This window comes from Rhinoderma darwinii, chromosome 2 (genome assembly GCF_050947455.1).
Source record: "Rhinoderma darwinii isolate aRhiDar2 chromosome 2, aRhiDar2.hap1, whole genome shotgun sequence".
Lineage (NCBI taxonomy): Eukaryota > Metazoa > Chordata > Amphibia > Anura > Rhinodermatidae > Rhinoderma > Rhinoderma darwinii.
The window spans coordinates 167,360,093-167,373,308 of record NC_134688.1 but is presented as its reverse complement, the minus strand read 5'-3'; the positions used below and the strand labels follow the sequence as shown (position 1 = coordinate 167,373,308).

The window sequence follows — 13,216 nt, the reverse complement described above, 5'->3', positions numbered from 1 at the left end:
CTGACAGGAAGTGCGCGCGCGGTCAGCATGAGGTGATGCGGCCAGCGCTGCACTAATGAGCGGCAGTTCAGGCACTGAAGACAGAACATGGGGGTGTTTTGTAGCGCGCCCGCCATGTTCTGTCTCCAGTGCCGCCGCTCATTAGTGCAGCGCTGGCCGCATTGCATCATTCTGACCCCGCAAATTTATCATGACTCAGGAGCGGGGCTGTGGCTGAATTACACAGCCGCAGCCGCGCTCCCATACATTCATGTGTTACTATACTGAGCTGTGCGGCTGCGCAGCTCAGTATCGAAATACAGGAAATAGCGGTATCGAACCGTTTAGGGATGCACAGTATCGAAACAGTATCGAAGTTTCGATGCACCGTGCATCCCTAATGTAGACAATATCCGGCATATAAGACGACCCCACACTTTTGACATTTTTTTAAGGGTGTAAAAAGTCGTCTTGTACGCCGATATATACGGTAGTTAATGTTTGCGGTGTGCATCCGGCGATGCAGGGCTCGAGCTCAATCATATTCATATACTCACCCTCCTCTCGCCCTCCAGATGCGGATTCACACATTCCTCCCTATTAAAGCTCATAGGTGTAAATGTGTCAAGCCGTGGCTAGAGGGCGGGGGAGAGTGAATATCATTAAACTCAAGCTCTGTGTCGCCGGATGCATACCGCAACTATAAAGTATAAATTCTGCCAAACTACCGCACATTACTGACCCAGTGTCCGCATCTGACGCTACTTTATGACGCGCTCAGACAGGACATGATAAATATCTGACACATTTGCTTGAAAGAATTTCTGCTATTTTATTTGTTTATCTCCACATCTAAACTGGTAAGGCCCCGTGCACACGACCGTGCCCGCAATCACGGCCCGCGATTGCGGGCACGGCCGGCCGCCCACTGACAGTATGGGAGCACGGCCCGCAAAATGCAAAAGAACGGACATGTTCCATAGTTCCCAGAACATTTCCACGGCACGGACACCCTTCCGTAGTGATACGGAAAGGTGTCAGCGTTCAATGAAAGTGAATGGCTCCGTTTTTGCGGACCGCAATTGCGGTCCGCAAACACTGAGGTTTTTTACGGTCATGTGCATGGGGCCTAAGCAAAAGGGCTGTATTTGCATAGTTGGGTCATTGCTAATCTGCTGGTTGGGTAGTCCACACTCCTGGAAGCTGTTGGGCTCCATTTTGCCTAACAACCTTCTATTCAAATCGCATACTTAAAACCAGGTCTCGAGAGTGGAAATTGGCTGGGGCTAACCCACGCCGTGACTTTCCTCACCTCAAATTGCCTAGTACATGATACTTAGGCCCTGTTCACACAGAGTTTTTTTGCAGGCAGAAAAATCTGCCTCAAAATTGTGTTTGGAATTTTGAGGCAGATTTTGACCTGTCTGCACGCCGTCTGCTGCGTTTTTTCGCTACGTTTTTCTGCCACGGCCATTGAGCGCCGCGGGCAAAAAACGAGACGAAAAACACTTTCTCTGCCTCCCATTGATGTCAATGGGAGGTCAGAGACGGAACGGGCCTGAAGAAAAGGCATGTCGCTTCTTTTTCCCGCGAGCGTTTTTTTCCGCTCGCAGGAAAAAAATGCCTCTGCCTCCCATTAAAATCAATATGAGGCGATTTCAGACGTTTTTTGCAGCAGTTTCCACAGCAAGAACCACAGCAAAAAAAACTCAGTGTGAACAGGGTCTTCGTTTACAAACCTAGATCAGTAAATAAATAACTTTGTTGGGCAGCATGCAGAAATAAAACATTTTATTTCTTATATGAAAATGTTCAGCGGTTAACAGCTATATGTAAGAGTTCATATATATATATATAATTTTTTTTATATTAATACTTTAAACTGCAAGGTATATTACAACTCATTTAGGCTACAATTATCCCAGTCACATTGTATGCTGAGATCGTCTGTATCAATAAACTGACCTATTCCTGTAGGAAAATGTGTTATCAAAACATTATGGAATTTACAGAATACGAAAATAGAAATTTTGTTTGTCTGAAGACATTGTCTTCATTTCAGATGTTTGGTAGCTCTCATTTGATGTCATTGTCACTTGGGAACTTGAAGCCCCCCTATTTTCCTTTTTTTTTAAAAGTTGGCGGTGATTATAAAAGGGCTTAGCAAATAGACCAAGGATATCATTTATCCAAACTTTAATCTTGCTAAGAGTAACAGCTGTTGTGTAAAATGGTGCTGTTGTTCCTGATGTAAATCATGACTTAATGGAATTTGACATCCCTGTGTTCTCTCCTTCATAGTTTTTATATTCCTATTTTAATTCTTTATTTGCGCATTTGTTCTCTATGATGCCCATACTTAAATGAAACACCCTACACACTTTTAGTGCTCCACTATTTTAATATTTTTCTAATCCATTAAATTTGATTTAATTTAAATTCATTTAAAAATTTCTAACCTTATGGTTAATGTAATGGCATTGGCCAAATCTGATGTAATTCATCTAACCAACTTTATACAAAAGAAAATCCTTATGGCACTTTATGTATTTTTTTTTTTTTTCAAGGGAACCTGTCATCTACGTTATGCTGCTTTCTCTAAGGGCAGAATAATGTAGTGGCAGACTATCTGATATCAGCAGTCTGTTACTTATTTGCAAAAGTGAAACGATTTTAGAGAACTTGCATATGGAGCCAGGACAGTGCCGCCAGGAAAAGATCATGATTATTCTTGAGCTGCTCCTCCCACTCTCCGCTAATTTACAGATTTCTCTTTATACACAGTCAACGGGAGATATCTGATAGTTTCTATATATTTTCTTTTAAAAGTAAGGTTACTAAACCGGGCTTTGCATTGGCTCATTATAGTTTAGGCCTGATTCACGTTTCTTTATTTTTCTTTCGTTGGAGGTATACGTCAGGAGGAGTCCTGATGTATACCTCCGATGGAAGGTAGCGACATATCACACTGTACAGGCATACAGTGGGATACGTCGCCCAAACTGTTTGGGCAGATCGCTTCTTGAGCGCTGTTCCCAGAGAAGCCACCGAAGTCACCGTCCATATATGGACAGTGATGTCCGGGGCTTTAAACTATGAAGTCCCTGGCCCAGAGCGTTGCAAGCACTCTGTCCGAGGACTCCTTTGTTAGAAAAGCTCTTGACATCACGGTCCATATATGGACAGTGACATTAGAAGCTTTAAGAGCCTGAAATCCCTCTCAAGAGCGTCGGCAACGCTCTGGCTGGGGACTACCACTCCTGGAGGAGCCTCTACTATCACTTTCCATATATGGACAGCGATATCAGGGGCTTCCCCAGGGCTGGAATCCCTGGGCCGCACACTTCCTAATGCTCTGCCCAGGAACTCCGGCCCTGGAGAAACTCCCCGAGGTATACGTTTGACGTATACATCTGACGGATGCCATAAAGTTATCCCATCCTCCAAAGAAAAGGTATACTGACATATACCAGCCCAATGGAGACCAATAGTACACTCGTTTGGCCTCCATCGGGCTAAATAAAGCCCTATGGACGCATTTAGTATGTACGTGTAAAGGATCTGCCAGACACAACTTCTGTGTCGACGCCCATAGGTAATCAGTCTGCACCGCTTCTATGTCTGTGAGACTGACTCCATCTTCCACCACCCAGGATGGCAGGCTTAGGAGTGGGAGAGCCTATCACAGCCTGGCCAGACGGAGCTAGCTCCCGCCCTCTGTCTATTTATACCTGCCTTTCCTGTTCCTCCTTTGCTTGTGATTCTTCTCTGTTGGTTTCCTGGCCATGCTGCAGCTTCTTGAACTACTGATCCTCTGCTTGTGATTGACCTTGGCTTTTCTGACCACTCTTCTGCTCTGCGTTTTTGTACCTCGCTCATCTCCTGGTTTGACTCGGCTCGTTCACCTCGCTTGTTGCTCACGGTGTTCCCGTGGGCAACTTCCCCATTTCCCTGGCTTCTTTGTACCCTTGTCTGTTTGTCTGTCGTGCACCTATTGCGTGTAGGGACCGTCGCCCAGTTGTACCCCGTCTCCTAGGGCGGGTCGTTGCAAGTAGGCAGGGACTGAGTGGCGGGTAGATTAGGGCTCACTTGTCAGTTTCCCTACCCCGACATTACAGTACGTCTGAAGTTCCATTGATGTAGGGCTAGGGCTAAAACGCAATGTGAACAGGCCTTATAGTGAATCGCGGCAAAAAAAGCATTAACATGCCTCCTGCTTCCTCCTCCCGCTCTCCATAGACTTATATGGGCAGTTGCAACCTGATCTATCAGTAAAGCTTCTGCAAGTGAATTCTGAGTAAGTGAACAGTGGGGGGCTGGGCTGAAAAGTGGAGAAAGAGGCTCTTCCCCTTAATTACAAAACAACTTTCCATGAATCAATAGTACAAGCAAATATAAGAAACTCTGGAATATATTTTCTAAGAGGTATGCTTTAAAACCAGAAGGGTTTAGTAAATCCAAATTATGTAAAATAAACCGCTAAAATCATTGTTTGTCTATTATAGCTGCACTACAACGCTCCTGACAAAATGCACAGTATGTAGTGTTTCCTTGTAAATACAAAATGTCAAGAAAAATCTAATCTTATTTGCATTTCAAATACTCATTTAGTTAATTGTTGTAAAATCTTACTTGTACTGCAAACAAAATATGTATATCATATCCCCATATTTTACAATACCGCTTTCCAGTATTGTCTCCGCAGTCTGAGGCTACCAGACGTACAGACATTGAATCCTGTGTAGTTGTTAGTTGTGAGCTACTTGAGTTTCATAAATGTGGTTTCCCGTTACATTGAATCCTAAAAGGCCAGTCTGATAACCCAATAAGCCATTGTGCTAATCCTGGATGTCATGATCAGAAGATGCGCGCGCGCGTGCACACACAGGCTGTTCCCTTGGCAGAAGTGTGCATTCTACTGAGGGATAGTGTTGTGGGATTGTTTAGTCACATGATTGATTGGGTTGCTAAACCAGGAAACATGTCATGGATTATTTACATTTCCATATTGATTAATTCAGAAATGTTTTTGCACTTTTTGATTTTCTTTAAAAATAGAAAATGTGAAATGAATTCTCATTGCACTAAAATCACATATAAGAGCATGTAGCCCAAAAGATGTATTCATTCTGTAGCCTATTCATATACTGTATGTATACTTTACTCCACCACTTTAATGATATATTAAATCTGAGGTTAGAGTCCTTTAATCAGTGGTAATGCTTCCTAAAGTTACAATATTAATTGAATTTAAGACCATTATTTTCTAGAAAACTAATAATTGGTTCCGAATCCCCAAAATGTTAATATAAAATAAGAAAAACGGTCAGAGGAGCTAATGGAAGCTGTCGAATTGCTTTTTATGTTGGGGACAGGAGCTTCTGCAGGCTCCAGCCATTTCAGCTCGTCCTGGCACAGATAGAGAGCAGGACCGTGCATATAGTGTTGTACTGCAGAGAGGCGTTTCTAGATAGGCAAGCAGAGCATGCACAGATTGCCTGTACCTGTCCATGACGTAATGCCCTCATTCACAGACACTTGACCAATGAATTGCACACACTGATTAGTTGAATCGTTCCGTAAAAGCGAATGTGTTGCAGATCTGTCTGAGGCTTTGTAAGTTTAATGAGGCCTTAGGTTACTATGGCCCATGAAAGAAAAAAAATGTGCTTTTTTGTATTCAACCACTCGATGCAATATTTAACGCACATGATCTTCATGGAATGCCTTCTGCTAACGTACCATCCACACATTTACATCACGGTGATCGCATGCTCACAGAAGCTCCAGTTTTAAGGGTCAGGATCTGAGAAACCGCTGATCTTGGCCCTTAGATGCTTAGGTCTGTATTGAATGCAGTATCTAAGGTGTTTGACAAAGGAAGGGCACTTGATCTGACATCCCATCGGCGCACTGCGATTTGCCGATGGATTACTATGGCAGCTGGGGGTCTAACAAAGGCCCCCAGGTCTGCCATAATCATCTGCCTTAAGGTAGGCCTGTCAGTGATACGCTGCTTCAAGTCCCCAAGTGGATCTTTAATTTCATAGAAATTTAGGAAAGTTTCATATAAATATGTTATGTTGTTTCACTCTAAGGCGCCTATTTATCAAAAAACTATGATAACAGACTTTCTATTGCTACTAGAACATCTTAGTTATCACCTCTCCTCTCATTTCCCTAACACTAAGTATCTTCATGCCACTGCTCCATGGCCCTTAGGCTATGTTCACATCTGTGTCAGGGCTCCGTTCCATCGCAGCTTTCCGTCGGAACGGAGCCCTTACTGACACAAACTGAAACCAAAGGTTTCCTTTTCCAGGATTTCAATGGTGACGCATCCGGTGCCAATGGTTTCAGTTTGTCTCCGTTGTGCAAGGGTTTCGTCGTTTTGACGGGATGAATACCGTAGTCGACTCGATGGAAACGGAAACCTTTAGCTTCAGTTTATGTCAGTCAGGGCTCTGTTTTCCAAGGGAAGGCTCCGATGGAACGGAGCCCTGACGCAGATGTGAAGGAAGCCTTAGTCACAATGTCTGAATGTGTGCTACACATTCTCAGTAGAGAAGTTCCTTATCTGATAACCAGAGAAGGAAGTTAACCCCTGGATGCAGAGCCGTTTTTAACCCTTTTTGGTGGGCCCAGTTCAAAAGTTCCATGAGTGCCCCCCCCCCCACTCCTGAACCGAGTGGAGCGCTGAGGGTTAATATTGTCTTTGTTCCTAGTGATTCGGCTGTACTGAGGGCTCTGAGTAATAGGGCTGTGGTGTAGTGTCCTTTACTTATCACTCAGTCTCCTTCTCTACCACGCAACCCTGCTCCTATTTCCTCTTTTCAGCCCTTAGCCAGTCCGCTTACCGACTCCACAGCACTGCCTCACACAGCTACATCAACAGAAAAATAAAGAAAAGCTATGGCTCTATAAAAGAAAAAAAATATAAAATTGCTTGGCCCTTAAGGCCTAGTTCACACAGTTTTTTTTGCAGGCAGAAAAAATCTGCTTCAAATTCCTGTCTGCGCTTTTTTACGGCGTTTTTCGGGACCGCGGGCAAAGACTGCTGTGAAAATTACTCAAACGAGTACCGCAGGTTTTTTCTACCTCCCATTGATTTCTGTTGGAGGTCACAGACAGAACCGCGGAAAAAAAGGACATGCCACTTTTTTCCCCGTTAGCAGCGACCTCTGCCACCCATTAATATCAATGTCGATTTCGGACGTTTTTTGGCGCAGATTGCGTTCCGGGTTCCGCAAAAGAATCTGTTCCAAAAAACTTCATGTGAACACGGCCTATGGCCTAAAATAGGCCATTCCTTAAGGGGTTAAAGAACAGATGAATCACCTGAATCATGTGAAGCCAAAAAACACAGTATTTGTACTTTTTCCACTTTCTTCCTCTGTCTTGTCCTAAATCTGTCCATGCGGCATTATATGCTCTAATTTCTGCTGAACAAATATTTGTAATTCTAGCCGAACATCTTAAAAGGATTTTTCTGCATAATTTGTTTAACATGATGAATTCAGACCCCTTGTAAAATACTCTGTTCAGCATTGTCTCTAACCATATATTCATTACAGATGCTGCATTAAGTTAGGTCTGCTGCGTATCCATATCTTTAGCCTCATTATTTGATCTGTCCATTTTATTTGTACATTATTCATAGATGTTTTAACCTGTTAGTGACCACCGCTATGCATTTTCATGGCAGTCACTAACAGGCCTTAGGCTAGGCTGCCGCCTTTTCATGGCGGCCTAGTCTAAGTCCTGCACGTGTGCTCCCTCTGTCACCCATCAGCGGCCTGCAAATGCCATGACAGGCCGCAGATTGGGTGCCATAGCAGCCAGAGGCCTCACAAAGGCCCCCAGGCCTGCCCTAGCTATATGCCTATTAGGTCGTGCCAGAGGCTTGGACTAATAGATGCCTGGCAGTTTTACACTGATAAACGATAATTCTTTGGTATACTAAGTATAACAAAGCATTATATCAGCGATCAAAATATCGCTTAGTGAAGTACCCTAGTGGGACTGAAAAAATTATTAATTGATGTGAAATAAAATGATGAATAAAGGTGCAAAGAAATATTTTTTTTTTCCATAAAAAGTGTTTGTTTTTTTTTTAGTAAAAGTATAAGAAATAAATTAATAAAAAATACACATATATGGTATTGACGCGATTGTAATGACCCAAAAATAAAGTTAACATATTATTTAAACTGCAAGTTGGACGCCGTAAAACTCCCCACTCCGCAAAAAACAATGTTGGAATTTACCAATGAAAATTATGTCTCGTCCCACAAAAAATAAGCCTCCTATGACCACATCGACGGAAAAATAAAAAACTTATGGCTCTTAGAAATCGGCGATGCAAAATCAAATTATTTTAAGTCAAAAGTGGTTTTATTGTGCAAAAGTAGTAAAACATAAAAAAACTATACATGTGGTATCGCCGTAATCCTACCGACCCATAGAATAAAGGTAACATGTTATCTACGGTAAATGGCATTTAAAACACAGAACAATGGTGAAATTGTTTTTTTTGTTTTTTTATTCTCTTCCCTAGAAAGTTAATAAAATTAATCAAAAAATTATATGCACCCCAAAATGGTGCTATTGAAAAATACAACTTATCCTGCGAAAAAAAAGTCCTCACACAGTTATGCCGACGGAAAAATAAAAAAAGTTATAGATCTTTGAATGTGACAATGGAAAAAAAAATTCCTTGGTCATTAAGGCCCAGAATGCATGCAGGGGACGGGGTTAAACTCCACGCCCCCAGCCTTACGTTTTGATGGTGAAAGTAAAAAAAAGTGCTAAGTTAATTAAAAAAAAAAAAATGTTACCATTGACCGCCATTCTAGAGGTTACATATAGGATTAATCTAAATAAAAAGTTGAGTAGCTTGGCACCAAAAAGGATTTACTTTATCTTGATCCAGTGTTAAAGGGGTTTTCCCATGAGAGACATTTATGACATATCCACAGGATATGTCATAAATGTCAGATAGATGCGGGTCCCACCTCTTGGACTTACACCTATCTCTAGAACGGGGACCCCTAAAACCCGTTCTAGCTTTGTTTGCTCTCGCTGCCTCCCGGCCACTTCCTGGTTATATTGTTGGGAGCTTCGCTGTTTCCGTAACTACCATTCAGTTCTATGGAACTTACGGAAACCGCGTAGCTCAGCAAGCTACGCTGTTTTTGTAACTCAAGACCATATAACCTTTTTCATGGTCGGAATTCACCTGATTCAGCCGCAACACAGGGCAGCAGAAAAGGGTTTAGGGGACCCTGTTCTAGACATAGATGTGGGTCCCACCTCTGGGACTCGCACCTCTCTGACATTTATGACATATCCTGTGGATATGTCATAAATGTCTCTCATGGGAAAACCCCTTTAATATCTGTATTGTAGTCCAAAGCTGCATTCACAATTCTAAAGGCTTTAGAGCCTAAATCTCCCAGCCTTCGCTGCTGCCTCTGTCTCTTCAGCGCTTTCTTTAGTTATTTGCATTCTCGGAATTGAAGTCTTTATACCAGACACTGTACGGTAAACGTATCCGCTGTATCTGTCAACAAGCTTGTCGACTGTTTCCAATAGAATGCCTAATGCAATGCATTAACAAGGTTATTCAATTCTTTATGTACTTCAAAGGTGAACATGTAAACTTGTCATCTGCCAAATACAGATTTGTCCTTGTCAGGTGGTAAAGCACGGGCAGCATGTGTTACTCTAATCCGAACAACTGTTGCATTGCTCATGGGGATAGCAGGCTTGTGCGTAGCTGCTCAGTCATGGAAACTCAATCCATGCGGACTACCAGTGCTTGTGGTGACGTTCCTTCAACAAGCAGGTTAGCATTGCGGATCAATCATTTTTCTGAGCTATGGTCTTCCGCACCCAGCAGTCCTCCTCTTTGAGCTTTAGGGGATGAGCTGCTGTTTCTTTCAGATGTTTACATTAAACAATACTTAAGGTGGCCATGCATCTTAGATTGCTGTCTGCCGAACTAACTTAGAAAGCTACCCCCCCCCCCATACCCATGCACGCTCGTAGCTCAGCACTCAACGGGAAGAAGGGAATAATTCGCTGCAAGACACCTTTGGCTGCGGCTTACCGTGAGAACAAAAGATCGGTCATAGTGAAATCCAACATGCCTGATCCTTCTTTTCCTTCCATCAGGGGAGAGTCGGGGCACCCCCATACACATTATATAGTTAGCGGGTTCGGCTGACGTTTGTCCAAAGTATATGGGCACCATTACAGTTCATTGGTGGTATCGTATGACAGGGTCTTCCTGAAGTCACAGTGCTCCTACAAATGACTCATAGGAATCTGTTAAGAGACTGTTCATGTTTGTCTACTGGCTCTGTATGTATACTTAAAAAAAAAAAATATATATATATATATATATATATATATATATATATATATATATATATATATATAAATTGCTTTATTATTATTTTTTTTAACCTTTTAGCAGAGGGTGTGCGTTTAATAGCCAAACCTACTGATTTAAAATGGATGTCCACATTCTTTTGGCCATGTTGTGTAACTATTCGAAGCTTTATATTTATCATGCATTTCTTTTTCAGTATGCAATTTTATATCGCATCATTTAGTATTACCGAATATCGCCACTGTCACATCAATTAATACATTTTCCACTGGTCAATTAGGAAGGGGCAAATAAGTGTTCCAGGAACCATTAAAATATTATTTTTTTTTCAAAATTTATATTTTACCAGTGAAAATATTGTTACTTTTTAATAAACCACTAATCATATTATTTTGCAGGCTTAGATCGTTCTAAACTAATTAATTTAGCATACTTGATGGGGAGTGATTATACTGAAGGAATACCCTCAATTGGCTTTGTTTCTGCCATGGAGATACTAAATGAATTTTCTGGGCTTGGTCTGGATCCGCTGATGAAGTTCAAGTAAGTACTTTTATTCAGCGAGTATGGATATCATTGTGTGAATATGCTTTTAATATTTCGTTTGTAGAACTTTCTCAATGGACAGCTAAATCATTTGATCACTTTATAGGAATTGTTATATTTTTTTCTACTACTTTCTGGAGATTTATGCTTTTGCAGAATTGCCATTAAATTACATTACTACCTTTTTACAAGTGCTAGAGAAAAGTATCAGATTTAGGGATGTGGATGCCCTTAATTGTACAACCCTGGAAAACGTCTTTTAAAGGATATGTTAGGACTAGAAAAAATGGCCGCTGTGTTCCAAATACAGCGTCACACCTGTACACCGGTTGTGTGGAGTATTCAAGCCCAGCCCTATTCACTTCAATGAAGCTGAGCTGTATTACCAGACACAACCCACGGATGGTCCCTGGTTCTGTTTTGGGAAGAAAGCTGCCATGTTTTCCTAATTCTGGACAATTCCTTTAATAACCAAGTTGTGTGTTCAGGTTAATCTGGTTCTACCCGTACTCTTACTGAAAACCTCTTTAGTTTTCTTGGAAAATAGCTACCGATAAGCTCTTCTTAAAAAAAAGGGGTCTAGATCAGAGAACTACCAACCATTTAGCTTCATATGCTTGAATAGAACATGTGTAAATGTGAGGTCAACCACTATAAGTATATGTCTGCAGTAGCTTTTTCGCATTGATTATATGGTTGTTGGAAAACTTTTAACCTTAAATGGGTTTTCCCATCTGGGATGTTTATGGCATATCCACAGGATATGCCATAAATGTCAGATAGATGCTGATCCCATCTCTAGGACCCGCACCTATCTCTAGAACGGGGCCCCCTAAACCCTGTTCTATCTTTCTCTGTTCCTGCTGCAACTTGTAATTTCCGACCATGTAAGTAGAAAACCGCGTAGCTCGCTGAGCTACATTGTTTCCGTAACTCCCATAGAACTGAATTGCAGTTACGAAAGCAGCATTGCACACGTTCTATTCTGTTTCCGTAACTGCCATTCAGTTCTATGGGAGTTACGTAAACAATGTAGCTCAGCGAGCTACGCGGTTTTCTACTTGGTGAGAAATTACAAGTTGCAGTGGGAACAGAGAAAAATAGTACGGAGTTTAGGGGGCCCCGTTCTAGAGATTGTTGTGGGACCCGCATCTATCTGACATTTATGACATATTTTGTGGATATCAGAAAAAAGGAGATTTTTGAAGCAGCACTAGTCCTGAGTATGGTGCGGTGCACGCTGTCAAGCCAGGCAAACCAACTCCAGCACAATGTATATCCAAAGAAGTAGTAGGACAACAGCACACGTCTTCAAATCATCAAAGTGGTTTTATTGTCAAGACATCCACAAACGACAAGCAACGTTTCGACCCATAGTGAGTGAAGGGTCTTTGTCAAGCCTAACATTATGTCTAAAAACATCGTTATAAATGGGTGAATACAAATGATCACATGGCCCATTCCAACCAGTGAACATCGTGAATCTGGTCTCCCAGGTGAAGCATACATTAGTCTTAATGACATCCATCAAATAGTTATATAATCTTCAAAAACGTGCAAAACTACAATGTGTAATACATCTTTAATACATCATCATCAATAATATATCAATCATTGTTATTACAATAGAAAAGTGAAGGAGGAAAGTTTCACCACACTCCAGGTTCCAGCTACGATCACAGAGCTCTGCTGTGCATGCTCAGCAATCAATCATCTCTGCTGTGAAAAAAAATAAAATAAAGACCAGCGTTCGATCAAAAAATAGTAATCAAAGTATGTATAAATATACGACATCCACAGTCATAGCAGGAATCCATCATACTGCAGCTCCATATCTGTATATTTTGAGGCAAAATTAATTCAATAATTAAAAACGCCTTCACTCTGTTTAAGTCACATGTGAACAGGGCAGAGGGAGGGAGAAGGGATCAGGTTCATATTACTTCATGATATCAATCACTAGAAGTTAAATATAAGACATCCTCAGTCATAACAAGAATCCATCATACTGCAGCTCCATATCTGTATATTTAGAGGCAAAATTAATTCAATAATTAAAAAAGCGCCTTCACTCTGTTTAAGTCGCATGTGAACAGGGCAGACGGAGGGAGAAGGGATCAGGTTCATATTACTACATGATATCAATCCCTAGGAGTTAAAGTCATCAAATACTATTTAGTGTTAAACCGCCTACATAAATCGGATCACCGAAGTGATTCAAAAACTTTCTAGGGAATGCTTGTAACTACTGTCCAACAAATCATGTTGGACAATTATACCGCACAAAACACGAGA

At 41.5% G+C, this 13,216-nt stretch overlaps 1 protein-coding gene across 3 annotated transcripts in view; it reads left to right on the top strand.

The window, feature by feature from the left end:
* Positions 1-13,216, top strand: part of ERCC5 (ERCC excision repair 5, endonuclease) — a 47,104-nt gene that overhangs the window by 19,634 nt on the left and 14,254 nt on the right. For all 3 annotated transcript variants that reach the window (XM_075852461.1, XM_075852462.1, XM_075852463.1), the window contains exon 13: positions 10,774-10,918. In XM_075852461.1, the coding sequence (XP_075708576.1) occupies positions 10,774-10,918 (145 nt within the window). The remainder of the gene's footprint in view (positions 1-10,773; positions 10,919-13,216) is intronic.